General features: G+C 46.0%; 1 protein-coding gene and 1 long non-coding RNA gene across 2 annotated transcripts; one reads left to right on the top strand and one right to left on the bottom strand.

The window, feature by feature from the left end:
- Positions 1-996: 996 nt before the first annotated feature.
- On the top strand, positions 997-9114 carry LOC119133823. The gene is made up of 3 exons (XR_005100198.1): positions 997-1066; positions 3424-3507; positions 9009-9114. It is a non-coding gene; the product is annotated as an uncharacterized LOC119133823 (long non-coding RNA).
- Positions 7380-11788, bottom strand: zgc:158291 (uncharacterized protein LOC572084 homolog). The gene is made up of 2 exons (XM_037269991.1): positions 11595-11788; positions 7380-9970 (listed from the first exon to the last, which is right to left on the bottom strand). The coding sequence occupies exons 1-2, from the start codon at positions 11712-11714 to the stop codon at positions 8957-8959; spliced, it is 1134 nt and encodes a 377-aa protein (XP_037125886.1). The 5' UTR covers positions 11715-11788; the 3' UTR covers positions 7380-8956.
- Between the last annotated feature and the right edge of the window lie 7888 nt (positions 11789-19676).

Below are 19676 nucleotides of genomic sequence, written 5' to 3' on the forward strand. Positions count from 1 at the left end.
GCGTCCCGAGCTGACAGGCTAAGCTAGTGTTGGCATTAGTGTTTTTTGTTTGTTTGTTTGTTTGTTTGTTTGTTTGTTTGTTTGTTTGTTTGTTTGCTTGTTTGTTTGTTTGCTTGTTTGCATAGTATCAAAATGAGCTGTATGGCTTAACGAGTCAAACTAAATCCAGATCAGATGCGAATTATTCATTAACACCTCCAGTCATGTCGGAATGGGAGCTGTGGGAATGTTAGAAGGAGGTGCGCCGGCCACGTGTCTGGGAGCAGGCCCGACGCGGCGGCGCGTGATGTCGGTCGGGGTTGGGGGGCCTCGGAGGCCGAGCCCGCTAAAAGCCTCTCTTCGGGAGCTGACGATGGAAAGAATAAGGGCTCCGCTCGGGGGTGCGCCACCCAGGAGAGGGTCTGGCCTCAGGGTGATTTTTCACAAGAAAGTAGCACTGGAGAGATGTAATAGTAGGTGGGAGAACATAGAGGAAGGGTGGGGGTACGGAGCACCTTGGAGCACCCAGCAATGATCCTTTCATGCCTGGATCCTCACCACACGCACCTCTCTCATGCCCGACGTGCGTTAATATGCTAACAAAGCTCTTTAGGCACACAGGCTTTGCACCCTCCCATTCTATCAATGATTGAAGAGGCTCGACAAGTTCTCGTTTTGATTTTTTGGATTTTTCTTGCTAACCTGTGAATTTGAACCCACCTGCGTGGATCCCAGTAGTGGGCAAACTCTGAGCTCAAGGGCCGCCTTTGATTTTTCAAATAGACAGATGAGCCAGGCTATTCCACAAGGAGGTTTTGAAAACAAAGTTAAAATGTGTAAGTAAATATGTCAAATGAATACATCCATTTCATGAAACCAACATGAGTGGAAAAACAACCACCCAAATGTATGTACAATGGGTCACAATATTCAGCAGAGCAGAACCAAAACACTTGTAATTCCGCTAGTAGCCAAAGATGGCGTACGTTCAACAACATCCCGAGTGTGTGACTAACAGAAAAACAGAAGAAAAGAGTCCTGCTCCCTTCATCTTTTCTGTCAACGTTGACCTTGCCACAATGACCGGGTGAGCGAGCACAGCACTTGATACACATATGACCTCAAATGTGACCATTTGTTACTCTCTGAAATCACTCTCAGCTTATTTGTTTGTTTCTTTGTTTGTTTGCTTGTTTGTTCAAAAGTACCTTGACTTGTTCCAGTTACAAACCTACTCTCAATGTTAAGTTTTAAACTTGAAATGCTACCAAAACTCCCCATTTTAAGTTGCTATGGAAATTGACTTGCCAAAACCTGTGAGTATGTTGATCCCCTTTGCAACCTTGGTGCCTTGCAATTCCAACACCTCAAAGAATCTGTTGCACACCCACCAAAGTGGGAATTCCACCGTGATCCGTGCTGGTTTCAAGCGCTACGCTCGCCGCATAAATTCAAATGTAGCTCAAAAAAATGTGCACTCTGCAAAGGTTCTCTCATTAAAAAAAAAAAAAAAAAAAAAAAGGGTTACAGGAATATCCTTCCAAGCTGCAGCCAAATTACTGTCGGGCTGCAAGCTTGAAGGAATCCATTTTTACCACTCAGATAAAAATGCATACCATTGAGGGCCCTGTGTTGCAGAGCAAATATTTTATCGGGTTAAATTCTCGGAAGACTGTGAGCTCGTCAGAAGCGGGGGGAAAAGTGGAAAAACGCATGCAAATGTTCTTTCAAGGCAACGTTTGTGAACTGAAATGCAAGATAATGAAAAGGAAGCGATGTAAACATGTAACGGGTATAGAAAAAAGAAAACAAGTAAGTATATTTTTAGCCCTGCTACAAAATGAACTACATTGTGAAATTTCATTTTGACGAGAATTGACGGCATAGGTTGCCCCCAACTTTACGGAATACGGCTGTGATTATTATTCTATCCTTTGTTTACATTGCAAGTGTTAAAATTGTTGAAAGGTTTATACTTCTGCTCATTTCTTTTAGCCTGTCTATGGCCTTTTGCATTGTACGTTAGCATTAAGCTGGATAGAAAGTCGACCGTTTAAGATCATGCAGATCCTCAATGTCGATCCCATGTGGAAATCTTTGCGATCACGCAAACTGAAAAGCTCACGAATCGAATTACGATACCAGACGAAGGCGTCGGATTCTTCCATACGCCGGCCAATCAAAGAGCCGTCATTCCATTTCATCCGTCAACCGCTGGGATATTATTAGGCCTGATCAAAGGCCTCCGATTGAAACCTTTTTGCCGCGCGTGCGTGGAAACCTTCTCGCTGGCCGTTTGGCCAACGCTTGGGGAAATTAAAATCAAGAGTTCATCATTTTAAAAAAAAAAAAAAAAAAAAAAAAAGAGGAGGAAGGCGTGTATCCTCGAAGCAAGGTTGATTAAACTTTCATGCTAAGTTGCGGCGGCCACAACAGGTCGTACTCTCGGGTGGCGAAGACTTCGATCGCCGTAAACCTCGGCCGCCTCCGATACCGAGTCTGGAATCAAAGCGTCTGACTTGATTCGGAATCAATATCTCTTCTCGCCCCGCCTCCCGCCGTGTCGGCTTCATCCAAAATGGCCGCCGAATCCTTCAGATGGTTCACGGCAGCTCGGCTCATTAAGCTCATCCCGGCCGTTAATGTCATCAGATCCATTATTTATAGCCCAGAAGGAATACAAAGGAGCAAAAAAGGAGTTGGGGATCTTCACACCGCAGATCAATGAAGGCCCGCCGCGCATCTGTCTGCTTTACGGCTCTCGGAACGAGCCCGCCCCGTTTCGAAAACTTCTCTGCCGATTAAAAGCGCTGCTGTTCATCCGGAAAAAAAAGTCCAAAACTTCATTAAGACAAAGTTTTGCAGAAAACCCAAGCGGATTTCCGCGATTGTCACTCACTCCCGATATGACTCGTGAGCAGCCTGAGCACAGTGTGGCGTCGCCTCCCTCTTTTGACAGATTACAGGGTCAGCGGGCGCCCCGTAGTCAGGTTGAGGCTTCCCGCTGAGCCTTCCTGCGGTGGATTGGAGCGGCTTTTAGAGGCCCCTCCCCCCCCCACCCGACACCGCCTACCGATCCGGCAATCGTCTCAACGAGATGGAACGCGCGCGACACAATCCTGCCAGGCGAATCCTGCCAGGCAAAAAGTAAACAGCGAGCGCCTCTCCCCCTGTGTTCCCTTCCAATTGTTATTCATAGAAGGGATAAATATTTAATTTCATCTAAGGATACCTTTTGTTAACAGAATTGCTCGACAAGCCTCGCCGCCCGTAAAAATCCCTCAATGAATTGAAATTTTGCTCCTTCTCCTCATATGGCGTGCTGGCTGACTTGGCCTCTCGATGGTGTTTCACATTTGACGTTAGCAGTCAGCTGACAGACGTTTGCTCGTTGAAACATTTTGACAAAATGTTGAATCCTTTTCTGTTTTCTGCCTCTGACAGTAAACTTCAACTGGGAAACCTCCAAGCAAGCAAGCAAGCAAGCAAGCAAGCACACTTGGAAACTTATTTGGAGGACCGTTGCAAGTGAGTCTTTCTTTTCCTCAAAGTGAGAATCGAGGAATACTTTACAACTGATACCTTTAAGTGTGAGGAGTAAAACGATTTGTTCAAGCCAGCAACTTGAAGTGTAATTAGCAGACAGCGTCTTTCCACTGCTAAATCAAAATCACAATTATAAGGTGAGAGTGCCAGTGCAGCTGGCAATGACTGGGAACACTGGTTAAGCAAATTACTATTTAACTGCAAACCCGGCGGCCTGGCGCCGCTGCATTATTCATCAGCGAGACAAGAAAGTAGCGCTTCACGCACGCACACAGTACAGTATATGGGCCAGAGCAGGAAAGCAAGCGTAGCAGGCGAGTCCGCATGGAAGTATTCCCCAAACACGAGCACATACCGAGCCTTCAACACACACACGCGCACACAGCAATTATTGGTTCGCTGTCAGATTGGAAAGGCAACGTTGGGCTTTTGCAGCTATAGTGGCTTGTTGCTTTATTTATTTAGTTCTATTCCAGATGTTCGAATGTCCGCCCGCCCGTATTGCTCGAAATCAATTCAAGTCTGATCTTGAGGACACATTGTACTGAATGGTCTGAGCAAACGGCTTTGATGTCACTCCTCTTGCTAAATCGGTACACGCTTGCGTGAGGCCAGCTTTACATGACTTTAGAACAACGCTGTGGAATCAATGGGCGTGTGTCAGATTGAAGACATGCAATACTTCATCCGTAGCCATTTTTTTTATAAGCTCATTTCCGAGAAGCCAAAATCAGCTTCCCTGAGCAGTCGTGTCAATCGATTTCTTTCAATTTCATTAAAATTGTACCGCCGCTAAATGGTGAAGTTTAGCCAGTGTCCATCGAAGGGGGGGAGCGTACGCTCTGCGCCGCCCGTGGGTTTTTCTTTTTTTCAAATGTATTTCTTTTTTGCAAGGCATCTTGTCAGTTTTAGGCCATTCATTATGGATGAGATGTGATTAGAGGAGCCCGATGCACTGCAGCGCGCTTTGAACACACTTCTCTGAATTAAGTGCAACTTTGTATTTACGTCCGGGGCTGCTGAAAACATGCCTTTATTTATCGAAAAAGTAAAAAAAAAAAAAAAAAAGGGTGACCCTTTCTGGCTCACTTTAATTTACACCAAGTGTACAATAATGTATGTTGCATGGGCTTATTTTATATTTATGTCCCCCCCGCTTTGATTCCATTCAGCAACATTTCCGGGCTTTCGCTCAGGAAATTCTCAGACGCAAATTCAGATTTATAGTAAGACAATGAAAATGATTTCATCACTTGTGGGTTTTTTTTTTCTTCTCTCTTTAGTGAACTGCTTGTCTTGTAATATTAGTTTGAAGTACGCAATTGAACAGCTTGTACATCTCGGCTCTTTCATATTTCACAAAGTTTGACGTAATTTCTCCCGTTTATCCCCCCCCCCCCCCATCCTATTTCACGCTCTAAAAATATCTCCTAAACGAGCTGCGCTTTTATTGACTCAGGTGTCGGCCGGCGAGCTACTAAATAATAAAGAGCAACATCTCGGCAGGGCCTTAAGTCATGACACGAGTTGAATTATTGCTGGTGTGCATATAAATATTGCAATAATTGCTGTTTGCTACATAATTGATTAGAAATGATCAAGAACTATTTGAGTGTAACAAGGATGTTGTTTTTCATTCTTATGCACGTTGTTGTTTTTTATTTTTTGATTCCCGGTTTGTCATTTCTGCTTCTTCTTCTACGATTCGACTCTTCTTCTGCAGACAAAAGGAGGCTTTTCCAAGATCTGGGAGTCCTGCCCTGTAAATATTGATATGGCTGCTACGATATTGTTCCATAATTCATAGCATTGCATTCCATCAGGAATTTGCCCCCCCCACCCCCCGCGTTGCTTTGTTTATTTTCCATTTACAGTGAGCACCTGAACGCCTCACCGACATTTGGTATGATTTGTCCGAAATGCTCGTTATTGTCGTCCCGCAAGCCCGCTCCATTAGGCCTCATAAGTCGACTGTTTGATCACGGCCTAGACCCCTGCGCACACACACACACACACACACACACGCACTGCTAACCCCCCCACTCGTGCTCATTAGGCCTGATTAGTTATACAATGTTCCTGATTACCAACGCCATGTTTTAATTAGCGCCTCGTATGTTTAACGACATCCTCCAACGCCCTCAAAAACTGTCGCAGATGGAGAGAAAATAACGTATGTGGTCATTCACAGTGTGTGAGTGTGTGTGTGTTTTATGCACAACTTCCAGCGCAAATGGTGAAAATCTGTGATTAATTCACGCCCATCCAAAGAGGTTTAGAGTTGCCTATAGATGGTGGCAAAGCACCACTTTTGTCCAAATGAAGCTCCTAGACTCACTTCTATGCGGTTCCTTGCTTAGCAAGGTGCCACAAGATGGCGACAAATCACTTCTTTGGACCTTTTGCAAGTGTGTGTGTGTGTGTGTGTGTGTGTGGTCACGGCTGCCTCAATGAATTTTCCCCATTAATGGTATTAGCAGAGGTCAGTCTCCTCTCAATAATAATAAAAGAATAACAGATTAGATTTCCACTGCTTTTCCACTGGAGGGGGGCAGCGGTAGAAAGAAGGCCTTGTTTGCATATGTGTGTACGTGTGGCAAGAGACTTAGTAGCGTAACAGAGGCCTGCTAATCTCCGAGGCCCCCACCCCACACCCAATGCTGCACTCAAGACTCGGAGCGTCATTAAAGTTTCATGGCCGCAGTGCTCGGCCAAGGTCTATTTATGAAAATGTGCTTCCTCGCTTCATGGAGAGAAAGAAAGAAAGAAAGAAAGAAAGAAAGAAAGAAAGAAAGAAAGAAAGAAAGAAAGAAAGAAAGAGAAAGAAAGAAAGAAAGAAAGAAAGAGAAAGAAAGAAAGAAATGCATCCAAAAGCACACAAGGCGGTTTTGGGCTCATGTGAGAGGAGAAGCGGCATGAGGTGCAGACATGGCGAATGTTTGTTGAGATGTGACGCGCTGGCGTTGCCACCTTGGCAAACATTTGTTGAGATGTGACACGCCGGCCGGCGTTGGCGCCTTGGCAAACATTTTGCCGCCACTCAAATATCAACCATTTGGAGTCAAGTCCAATGACTGGATTATTTTTTTTCCTGAAAATTTCTCGTGATGGAATCAGTGACTTTCCAATGTTTCCAGGAATCGAAGGGACAAGCCGACATTTGAAACAACAACAATGCCTAATTTATTGCAGGTTGATGTTTGCAAAGTGTTTTATCTTTCTAATTATTGATATGGCTATCACTGATGGTTCCACTGCATTTGTTTTCTTTCCTTTTGCTTTTTTCCTTCAATTTTCATTTCATTTGTCGACTTAAAACTAAAAGTATGAAACGAAAACAATGTTTTTTCCCCAGTTGTAGAAATAAAGCAAGTTTGGATTTTAGCTGCAGAAAGAAGGAAGGCCTCTCGTCACATTGGTAGCGGAAAGTTCACTAGGACATAAAATACATGGTGTAAATTGTCTTAGCATGAATTTGCAACAACAACAACAAAATCGAATCCAATAATCTTGTGTGCTGCAATCAAGTAAAAGGGAGAGGCCATGTCAGTTGGTCGGTCGGTCGGGCCCTCCAGGCTCCCTTTTGGAGGCCCCTCGTGCTTACAAAAGTTGCTGTCAGCTTTTCAGGAGAAGATATTAGTAACTGGCACTTTTTACACGTTTTTCAGAGTCGTTTGCTTCTTCTTGAGACCAATCAATGACACACACACACGCACACAAACATTTTTGTGCAAAATATCTTCAGCATCGGTCACACGTTTTAGGGAGGCCATTGACTGATACTTCCAAAATTGATCAGATCAAATCCAAACTGTTTACATTTAGATAAAAATGGTTGCTGTGAGAGTCTGACGTAAAACGTGCACGTTTTATTTCAGCTTCTGTCATGTACACAGACTCATTATTGAAGAACACAAAGGAAATCCATTCATTGTCATTTCCCCAAAAATCCAAATCAATTCTTTTTCAATCAAAACAAAAAAGTGGGGAGACATGTTTAAATAATGAAATAAATAAGTTTGGTATCTACAAAGTGCGCTCCGTTGAATAAATAATCATGAATAATCCAAATGAATGGATGGTCATACTTGATTGTCAAAGCATCATTGTGGTGAGAGCTTTTTACAGTGACTCCTCCTTCTACTGTGAATCCACCATCCAAAAACCAAAGAATGTTTTTTGTGAGCGTGTGTTAGATCACCATGAACACTTTGAGGGTGTGTGTGTGTGCGTGTAGTAATGAGGTAGACACACAGCCACGACACAACAGTGTGTTGCTTCTTCTTATTGCGATGCGTTCGTCGCGCTGGGAAGTTACAAAACTTTGCCCTCCGTCCATTTAAAAAAAAAAAAAAACATGCTTTTTTTTGCGCTGTCTCTCTCTCTCTTTTTTTTTTTTTTTTTTTACATTATCATCAAAAATAATCAACAAAAACAATTCAATACATTGGTGCAGCCTATTCACACAATATGTACAACAATAAATATAAAAAAGGGAGTCTTTTGTATTTTTTATACAATAATTGCCATATGAATGAAAAAGTCCCAGCATGGTGCCTTCACTCGTTGTTATCCACATCCTCCAGTCCCTTATCCACTTTTTTTTTTCCCCATTTGAAAACATCTCAACAAGACACATCATCACCCTAAAAAAAATTGCATTCGCCTCAAATCCCTCCTGTAGCTGACAGAAATGATCATAAATACGGTGATGGCTGGGGAATATCTTGCTTCTCCTAAATGTATCTTCATCCGTTTTGCTGCTGTCCCTGGAACCCAACCACCTTCTGACTATTTGATTAGCCTGTATCTTTTGTCAAATGACTTGATCGTTCGAGGGAAAACTAATCAAATCAAATAGATCAAGTAAAAATGGAAGTACCTACAATAACGAACTATTTAGTTACTTCCCAGGACAGTAATGTCATTTCAACAAAACAATGAAGTTGTGACGTCATCCGCTAAGATTGACCAAAGTCGAAGTACACAGATCTGTTTTCAAATAAGGACGGTCCAAAAACAATTAAGTGCAGTTGCCAGGAAATCTACTTCAGCACAGTAACTTGATATTTCGTTAAACATGGCAGCCAGGCCATCGTTTGTCTCCTAAAAAAAAAAAAAAAAAGTAACGGGCAAGTTGTTTATTTTCAAAGAAGCTATTTTGCTAAAGTACTGGGTGTAACGTACAAGTAGCAGGAAGTAGTCAAGCAAAAAATTGCAGAACAGATAGCTACCTGAAGTAGTGGAGGAACGAAGTATTTGGTTACCTCCCACATTACTCGAGGTGATGAAATGTCTCGTCGAGGCACGAACATAGCAGCCGCTCCATGATTTGTCTTTCCAAAGTGAAAGGGGCCTTTCTTTTTCTTTTTCTTTTTCTTGCCTTTCTCATCCCCTCCCTAAGCCCGTCTTTTGTCTTTGCCGGTTGTTTTTAGTGCGTGGCCGAGAACTTCATGCGCTTCTGTTTCTGCCTCTGGTTGCAGAACCAGACGCGCACCACGTTCTTTTTGAGGTCCAGCTTCTCGGCGATGGCGGCAATCTTCTCGGAGGAGGGCCGCGGCTGCACGGCGAAGTAGGCCTCGAGCGAGCGCTTCTCCGGCGCCGCGATGGACGTGCGCTTGCGCTTCTTGTCGCCGCCGCTGAAGATCTCCGGCTTGGCCATCTTCTCCCGCTGCGCCCGCTCCGCCTCCTCCAGCCAGGCCTCCAGGATGGGCTTGAGCGCCACCATGTTGTTGTGCGACAGCGTCAGCGACTCGAACCTGCAGATGGTGCTCTGGCTCAGGCAGCCCACGCCGGGGATCTTCAGGTTGGCCAGCGCCGCACCCACGTCCGCTTGCGTCACGCCCAGCTTGATGCGTCGCTGCTTGAAGCGCTCGGCGAACGACTCCAGCTCCCGGGGATCGGGCTCCGCGTCTCCGCCGCCCGCCGGCCCGCCGCCCACGACCACCCCCGCGGCGGCGGCCGCGGCGGCGGCGGCGGCGCTCCCCAGGGAGCCGTGCGAGGCCAGGCCGTGCGCGTGCATGTTCATGGACTGCGGGTGGTGCGGGTGATGATGATGGTGGTGGTGGTGCTGCATGTGGTTGATGGCGCTCATGTGCGACGCCGTGGAACACACGTCCGAGCCGGTCATGGCGCCCAGGGAAAGGCCGGGCGTCAGGTGCTCGAGCAGGTCGCCCTCCAGGCCCTGCGCCGGCTGGTGGTGGTGGTGGTGGTGCGCCGCCGCCGCCGCCGGGTGGTGGTGGTGCGAGGTGAGCACGGACGGGTGGTGCAGGTGCGCCGACGACGACGTGGGCGTGCACGTCATGCTGGTCATGGTGGTCATGGTGTGGTAGGTGGCGTCAGGCTTGAACGGGTGGCTCTTCTGGCTTGCGATGTCCACGGCGGCCAGCGCCTCCGCCCGCTGCAGGAGCGTCTCGTCGAAGCCGGCGAAGATGTTGCCCTGCAGCTGCCGGCGAAAGCGGGCACAAGCGCGCACGGTTAATAATCGCAACAGTTCCGTGCGCTCCGACCGCAAGTGGCTCGTTTCTGACGGCCCGTAATTGAAAGAAAGAAAGAAAGAAAGAAAGAAAGAAAGAAAGAAAGAAAGAAAGAAAGAAAGAAAGAAAAAAAAGAAGCGATTATTTAGTGACCAGGAGTGCATGGCTGGAAATAGAAATGCCTTGCAAATGACGCGTTCACTCCACTTAATTCATCCCTTGAGAGTGAAAAGAACTCTACGACAGATACCAGCAAAGTAAAAAAGGAAGATAATAATGCCACAATTCAATGAAATCGTCATCTCAGAACGAAGAAAAGTCAACAGAAAATCCGCATAGACAAACGCTTGAGTAATATTTGTAGGAAAGTGTGGAAAATGACCATCACTTGCCCCTACATTTTAATTGTCTTCACACGGTGACCGGAAGTGCGTGAACATTTAGCGACATGCTTCCGTAGTCATTTCCAATCATTTGTTTGTGTTTTTAGCATCTTTTTTGTTGTTGTTACGGATTCAATTTTGACATCACCATATCCAGTCTTTTTCATGTTTTCATGTAGCTACACAGAGGCTGGAAGTGTCTAGAAACTGACCAATCAATTAATTCTAATGACGTGCCTATCATAACACTTCATTACAATTATAATAATAATAATAACAACAGAATCCATACATTTTGGTATGTGTCTGGGAAGTAACATAAATCAAGGAGTCCGTTTTGCTGTTAAGTGAAGGTAACTGAATTTACTCAGTGACCGTGAATAAAGTCAATTACATTCTTTAGTTCAAGTGTCATCGCGCCGAACGCCAGCCCGCCCGTATATGCTCATTTTGCCGTTTAATTGCATTTGCACGATGACACCGACTGTAAATTAAGAGTAATTTTTTTGTAGGCCAACTTTTTTGTAGCCCAATTTCTCGGGGAAATTCCACTCAACAAAACGCGTCCATATTTCTAAAGGCATTGGCTAGATTTATAGATGATTACATTTATTGGATGGATTTTTATTACAGTGTGATTTCAATTTGTATTTCAGCACTGTTTGAAAATGAAGACCTCCAATTTGTTTTCGTTGTATGTAAAACCTGAGTCGGTCACAAACTGTCCAGTTGTGCACCAAAAGTGTTACTTCAAAACTGGTCTTTGCCGAATGTCGCATTTACCAATTCAAACCAAATTCATCCTGCAATTACTTTCCTCCTCACTCCAAAGAAATGAAACGGACATTTTCCTCGTGTGCGTGCATGGCATGTTCCGCAAAGTGTGCCAGCAGCGTGGATAGACATTCATCTAAAATTAATCCTTACAACGGGCCCCCCACACACACACTTCCTTTTGAATAATTTGTGCCTCTACAAATAAACGAGACAGGCGGGTATTGATCAATGATTCCTGAATATAAAATCATGCTGCTGTGTATTTTGTTTGGAATATTGACATTGGTGTGACGATACGTGCTTAAGTGTAAGAAATATGCACAATATATTAGGATTATTATTGGGACTATTTTAATTCGTTTAAAGTTGATTTATTCTTCCGTTTGAGTGTGTCTTTTTTTTTTTTTTTTCTCCCACGCAGTGTTGGACTCACCGACGGCGTGGGCAAGCATGCCCGGCGGATGGCCTCGGAGCTGCTGTGCAGCGGCGTATACTTGGGTTCGTGCAGGATGGGGTGCATGCTGAACGGCTGCTTGCTGTTCATCGACATCATGATGAGGCAGGTGAGGGAGGCAGGCAGGCAGGCAGGCAGGCAGGCAGCCACGCAGGCAGGCAGGCAGGCAGCCACGCAGGCAGGCAGGCAGGCAGCCACGCAGGCAGGCAGGCAGGCAGCTGTCCGTCGTCCACTTTTCACAAATATGGAATGAGAAAAAAATACCACACACACTTTGAAAAGTTGTCAAACGTATTGAAAGGGGAGAAAAACGTCCTCCAATCCTCGCGTGTGCAACACTTGAGCGATGAAGACGAAACTTGGCCCCCCCTTCCAGATAGTTTTATAGGGAGAGCGCTCGGAAGAAAACACGCCCCTAGAAGGCTCCTCAGCCAATCAGAGTGTGCGCGTCTGAGTTTAGCCACGCCCATTCGCGTGTCTCTTTTGTCGGTCTTGCTGAGAGAGCGAGCGAGCGAGCGAGAGCCAGGCCGGGTGGCCCGCTGCAAAAAATAATCTCGTCTTCAACGATACAAAATTTAAAAAAAAATGGAATTCCATCACACTCCCGAAGCGACACAGAGTAAAATTTAAAAAATTCGTTATGGTGAGTATAAATCGTAAAACAACAGAATGCAAAAACAAAAAAAAACGCGGGTTCTGGCTCATTCATACTTGATATTAAATACATATGATAAAGACAATTGTCAAGAAACAATTGATTCCGGTCTCTCGACAGATTTGAATCATATCAACAGTAGTGACTGTATGTGTTGATTTAGAAAAGAAAAAAAATGCTCATTTTATTTTGCAACACTACCATTTTATTGATATTCGTAATATTGTACAACTAAATCAAATTGAGCTAACTGCTAAGCAAATTGTGCAAAAATGATTTAACTGTAGAGATTCAATCCACTGATAACAGTCGATTAATCACTAGATCCCCAATTAATAAACAATGTGACGACACACACACGCTCAGAGTTATTTATTCAGCTCGGGATTATTAATTGATGTGAGGCGTGCAGGAATTTCCTCCTGCTTGTCTGCGCGAACCACATTCACTTTCATGGCAATTAATGCATTAATTAATCATGCTTCATTTACTTTGCGGGTGTCGTGGAAGGGAGTGGGGGGGACAAAAAAAAATCCTAAATCAAACATACACACGCAGCGATAAAGATTGAATATAGACAAGTGACTCGCTCCTTGTGCTATTTGATAGGCAATTCATAAAAAGAATTCTGCTCATTTAACATTAACTGCTGGATGGAAGCATTTCTCTTTTTATTTATTTATTTATTTATTTATTGATTTCATTGTCATCTTTTAACTTTTATGAAGGAGAAGTTAAAAAAAAAAAGGTTATAGTTTGGGTGCACAGGAAATGTCAGGAAAAGCTTACTAGAACATCTGAACTTTCTATTTGGCACATCACAAAAACCTGGTAATTGAACAAGGGTGTGTAGACTTTTCATACCCACTATCGTTTCCGTGAATTTAATGTGTAGTGCACAATTAATGAACAAGACTAATAAGAGCAAAGATGGGAGATGTGTAATTGAAAATATGAATACCATGAATAATTGAGCCTTTGACCTTTTAATATGTGCTGAACATCACATTTAAATGATTACTATCAAGTTGACAGGTTCCAATGTATGGAAATGTGACACATCAATGTCATTTCCAGTGTTTTTCCACTTCTTTTTTTTACAACAGTTTCTATATTTGCAGGTGCCTAGTATCGATTTTTTATCATAAGTATAATAATGATGATGTTGACATTCTTTTGTTGTTGGGAACAGGTTTGCAAGCAGTGGCTTGCAAAAAAAAAAAAAAGAGCAACACGGCACTGCGTAACCTGAGCGAGGTGGCCATTGTCCCCGATGCGTGCGGCCCCTCTCCAGAGGGTCCCCGGGACCCGCTCATCAAATATGCATCAGCCGCCGTCCTCCGGGACCCGAGCAGGCAGGCAAGCGGGCAGGACGCTCCTGCGGGAAGGCGACACTGGCGTGAGGAGGAGGAGGAGGAGGTTGCCGACAACAACCCAGGTAGGCGCTTGCAATTAAGGCTGCTGACCTCATTTCACTTCAATTTGTTGTGAGCTGATTCAGGTCCGCTAGTTATTGTTGTGAGGCCTTGGCGGAAGTCCTGTCCTCTCCGTATGTAAAAGCCACACATAGAAACAAAAGAAAATCCTTTTTTTGCGTCTGATGTCACACCACTTTGTTTTACCCTGTTAAGAAAATCGAATGAGCCAGAGAAAAAAGGCACATTCGGAATTGATGCAAAAAAAGGAATCGACAACAGAAATTTTGTAATTTTATCGATTTGATCAAAAACGATTTTTAGTGCCCATGAAGTGCTTGGACGCCATCTCATGGCGCAATAGGCAGCCAATAGCACAACTTCACCCGATGCTAAAATGTTTGCGCCATATTTAAGAAAGGACTTCCCAGTTTCTCCTTGTCCCGTTTGCACCTTGCATGATTCATGCCGGGTCAAATCTGCCGTTGTAAACTTTGCTGCCACAGTTCACCAAAGCGGCCTTTGAGGCAGCGCGGGCGGGGCGGGGCGGGGCCTGGCCAAAGGCTAGGCTGTGTCTAACCACACACTCTTAATGTAATTGCAAGCATGTAGGGGTCCTAGTGAATATTTCATTGTCTGCCAGTACAAATTAAAGACACCAGTGCTTCTCTGAGGAGCACAGATCCTCTCTCTTTGCACTTTACCTGTAAATTTGTCCAAGCCGGATGGGAAATGGAGACCGTGTTCCTTCCGCTTGAAATGATGACAAGCCCGCACTCGTCCTCGTGTCGACAAGACCACCAGCCACCTAGTCCTAATGGTTGGAGTGGTTCATGTAGCGCTAGTTGTTGTTGACGACTTGGCGGTAGGAGTGCTTGCGTTGTTGTTTTTGATTGTAGGCTCTAGTTTGTTGCTGTTAACATTAGAAGAGGAGCGATGACAAAAAGTGAGCGAGGCTGCCGAAGGAGAAAAGACACAAGACATATTTTGGATCAATGGATTAACTGAGTGCTCATGTATTATGCAACGTAGCCCTGCAGCACTTGCACGCAAAGTTGGCCGATTGGCGTGTAAAAGCCTCCGCCGGGCCCGGCCTGTTTACCCGCTGCACGGTGGCCGGCCCCGAAATCAGGCGGCATTGTTATACGTGACTTTTTTGAAGTCCCCGTCGACCTGAGCGTCAGAACCCGACATTGGCCCGTAGCGGTTCGATCCACCGAGGAACGGGCATCAAACGACCACACACACACCCCCTCATCAGAAAGCCGCCATGGCTCATTAACATGCAAGCAAAATCCTGCACGCTGTACTACAACAATAGCTCGCTGTCAAACAAAAGGAGCAAACAAGCGAGGGACATGTCGCGCGTCACAAATGAATTTTCCGTGAACGTGCGTCTCTGATGTTTGCCGCCGCAGGGACCAGCAGATAGAGACGCTCGCGAGATGAATCCAAGCTATTTTCAAATTACGACCGGAGACGAACGCTCCGGAAATGCCGACGGCACACCTAGCAGCATCCAAACAAAACCGTGGTGGCTTTTTTCGTGACCGAATCGTTTTTGATAACTGAACTTTGAACCAGTATGAAGAAAAAAAAGGTTGTTATATTTTTTTAAAATAACATTCCATAACGTTAGCATTTCATGCTAGCTTATTTCCTTTTGCGTGAGTATGATTTGTTATTTTCATGCACGGGGGGGTGAAATATACAGACATCCATCCATCCAGCTGGTGTGGCCCAAGGGGGGCCTTTGTGTCAGTCATTCATAGACCCCGCCCCCCTCCGTCCTCAGGGCATTGACTCCCCAGCAGCTCACACTAACAGGATTAGAGGACGGAAGGACCTGGCGACGTATGTGAATATAGAGGTGCTCCATGTGTCAAAAGGGGCTGGTCCCTCAAAGGCTCCCCGAGGGACATGAGACGCCAAATTCGCCCATGTGACCAGGTGTCCAAGCATGTGCAATACAATGGAGCCAATGATGTCACGACGTGTACTCGGACTCATCTGACGTCTCCATGCTACATTTGTTGCTTCTAATTGCACGAGGAGTTGTCATAGTTGTAAGTCGTTGTATCAAATCCCGCTTTGTCAGGTGCGAGAATTTGCCTCCGTAGGCCGCCGCCTCACCTGTAGCATCAGGGAGGGAGCGAGCGGCGGCGCGCTCTCATTACGCCGACGATGAAATAATGATGATGGGAATATCCATTGTATTATTTATTCATCCCGTTCCCCGGGCTCAGGGGGAGCCAGGACGCGTATAAACTTCGCCGCCCGGCCCTGATGCCACTCACTCGCCGAGCGGAGGCTCAGGGACGCGCTGGCTGGCTGGCTGGCTGGCTGGCTGGCTGGCTCTTCTTCTTCTTCTTCTTCTTCTTCTTTGGACACCCTCCGGCTTTGCTTTACTTTTCCATACGCTGTTGTCTAACACGGACGCCATTAGCTGGATGATTCAAAGACTTGGAACGGTGCAACCGGTCAAAGGGTACGGTGGGCTGTGGTCGGGGGGGGGCGCACAAAGAAACCCATTGAAGGTGCCTCGCAGGGCTGACATGACAGCTGCGTGACAGGCCGGAGGCGAGGCAGCGGCGCCTCGGGGGCACAACAGGTGAGTGATGCGCTGACTAATTATCACTCAATAGATCCTTTAACGGAGGCTACTGTTACTCCGCAGTACAAGTAAAGCAATCACATGTCAGCCTGTGTGACTTGACTTGTTCTAATTTGGCACACATTTGGGAAACAGGCCTATTCCCATCTGCAGTCAAGTGCCTAATATTGCCCCTGAGCGAAGATGTTTGTACGCGGCAAACAGGTGATTGGCGGGTGGACAAAATGGCCGCCGCCGCCGCCGCCGCTCACCTTGCACAGACAGGTCTTATTTCACCTGCTGCCAAAACTCAGGAAGGAAGCACATAGGAGCAGTGAAAGCCTCGTCTATCCTCCCTAAAAAGCAAATACGTATTTGTCACTTTCACTTGAAGTCTTCTGTAAAATTGACACAGAGAAGCAAACAAGAGAAGGACTCATGCAAGTTCGCTAGCTCAATGCAAACATGCCAAGCAAAATGCTATGATTTGGTACAATCAAGCGGGCGCTTCAACGTGACATTTCCAAATGTACTGACAATCACACGAAGCATTCCATCGACAATATTAGCGGCGCGTTAGCGTGCCAACCCGGCCCCTGCTGGAGAAGGCTTTTGGGTGCGCGCCATCAATAATGCAGCACGTTTCCGCGGCACCCGCGCACCGGGAAGCCCAGGCAGTGACGACGGGGATATCATATAATACGACACAATCGTATTATATCGGGTCAGAGACAAGTTTGAGCTCATTGGATTTCTTTTATTTCATTGGCTTTGAGAGTTTGGATGCAATGTTCCAGCAGCATTTAACAAGTCAAATTGAAAACAACTTCTCCCCTTCTGATGTTAACGTTGATTTCAATGATTTAACATCCATCCCGTTTGCCAATTCTGCCACCCACCGATTCTCCTTTTACACATTTTCGACTGACATTCTGCTCGAGCTGTTGAAATCCACGTTTGGCGCCCGCCAGTGCGCGGTGCCCGAGCTCGACGTCCTAACATAGATCCCGTGTCGTCTCTGATAAATACTTGATGCGGCGGCGGCGGCGGCTATCTGGCTCACACTTTTCCAGGCGGAGGTTGTGCAACTTTGTCAGGGGCGGTGGCGTTATTGATTGGCGGCGGCGGCGCGACCAGTGAGAGGTGCAACAATCATCATAAATAATTCTCCTGAAGAGGAAATGCATTTTTTATGTTTTTACTTGACCTTAATTTAAGGCGGACAAGCATGATGTCTTATTTACGAGCTCTGCAACAGATGGGCAAAACCATTTAGGACACTTAATACACTTTGCTACTATTGCTACTACTACTGTGTGTGTGTGTGTGTGTGTGTGTGTGTGTGTGTGTGTGTGTGTGTGTGTGTGTGTGTGTGTGTGTGTGTGTGTGTGTGTGTGTGTGTGTGTGTGTGTGTGTGTGTGTGTGTGTGTGTGTGTGTGTGTGTGTGTGTGTGTGTGTGTGTATGTGTGTGTGTGTGTGTGTGTGCGCATGCGTGCGTGTGTGTGCGCGAGTGGTGAGAGAGAGACTGCATTTTGCATTGCCCTCATGCTACTGCAGTCAATTGATTTGTTATTAATTTTTGTGGTCAATTTCTAGGGAACTCAGTATTTTTTGGGGAGGTCGGATTCAGGTCTTCTTTCTTTTGAACGGCAGGCACTGCCATGCGCCCAGAATCCGACACTACGTGGCATCATGCGTTGAAAAGGCAGAAGAAAGAAACGAGATCAGAGGTTCAAATATGAGACAAGCTGGGATAAAAGCGTCCGTAAGCGTTTTCCCCGCTTGTGAAGTGTGTCGCTCAGCCTTCCGGGATTCGCCGGTTATCAGCCTTCGGAGACGCCCTCATCCATATTGCATGGTCGTTAGCATCGCCCGTGATGGGGACTTTGAATGGGATGGGAACAGTGGCAAGAAGGTCCCACCAGTGGAGGCGCCTGGGGGGCTTTGCAAAGGGGGGGGGGGTGTCACTCTCTGAACTGTCATTTCAATCTAAGGTTGGAGGTCTTGTCACAAGATATACACTCCAACATCTAAAGTGGTGGAACATCAGAGCCCCCACCCCGCTAACCCAAATTGGGTCCTACCCAACTTTTTGGGATATTTTTATTTTGGGTTATCAGTCCAATGAGCAGTGATAAGAACAAATGGTATCAATTGGACTTGCAGTCAAACAAGAGGTTTTGAAATGTTCCCTTTGATTGACTCCCACTTGCTACAGTGCAAAGTGCATTCATAATCAGAAGGAGTTGCTAGTGGTTTAGATTGTTGGGCTGGTAGGGGGGTGCTCCGCTGAGGATAATGGGAGCAGCCCAGCCCAGCCAGGCGGCATATGGCCAGGCTGGGCTGCCTGCTGGTGCACCAGCTGTGGAACTGGTGGCTGAGATCACACAGCCGCTAAAGAGGCCATCATCATCACCATCATCATCATCAGAGGCCCCTCCCTCCCTCCCTCCCGCCCGCCGCCGCACAATCCCATCTAGTCTTTCTCACGGCGCTGCGCTAATGCTAAGCAGTTAGCTAGACAGTGTCAATGTCAAGTGGATTCAGTCGACTGTACACGTTGGACGACGTCCTCATCTATTGACCCGTAAAAGGCTTTTGTTTTCATGCCTTTCTCAATTGCATGGAGAGAAAATAAAACAAAAGAAAATGACGTCATTTTCTTTTTTATTTGACCAGTTCCGATGGCCTTTTAAAGTGCAGTGCAGTGCAGTGCTGCCCTGCCCTGCCCTGCCCTCCCTGCCCTCCCCTCTCTGACTTTAGCCTCAAGGCTTTTCTCATAGTCTTGGAGTGCTTTTAGCCTCAGTGCACTAGCCCACCACCGCCACCCTGTGTGCTCCCCCCCCCCTGCTCAGGCCAGTGGGACGCTTTGGGTCGGCTACAGTTTCACACAAGTTTCACTGCTGTCACTTTTCTACCGCGTAAAGTTGACAATCAGCAATCATTGCACCCGGATCGGGATTGTGAAAAGTTTTTCCATTGCGTCTCTCCCTATCCTGCACTAAGTCACTATTTCAATGTCGTTTGCAGCGATAAGTAGCTTCGCTAGCTATTTGACGTGTTGCTTTGGTAACAGCGGGAGAAATTAGATGTCGTTGCAATGCGCGTCAAGTGTCGGTTGGGATGTTTTGCTAGGTTGCTAACGCTAACACACACACATACACACAGAATCTGTCACTACGATATTCACTTGTCTCTTGGGCAACTTCTCATCTTTATAGAAACACACACACAGTGTGAGACTCCCAATGCTAATAAATATTTCAAAGGCGGAAAGTTTAGTAAACAAAGGTGCACGTCTGTGTGTGTGTGCGTGTGTGTGTGTGTGTGCGTGTGTGTGTGCGTGTGTGTGTGTGTGTGTGTGTGCACACAGATGAGGTGTCATATTTGCCTTCAGG

The sequence above is a fragment of the Syngnathus acus genome, chromosome 14 (genome assembly GCF_901709675.1).
Source record: "Syngnathus acus chromosome 14, fSynAcu1.2, whole genome shotgun sequence".
Classification (NCBI taxonomy): Eukaryota; Metazoa; Chordata; class Actinopteri; order Syngnathiformes; family Syngnathidae; genus Syngnathus; species Syngnathus acus.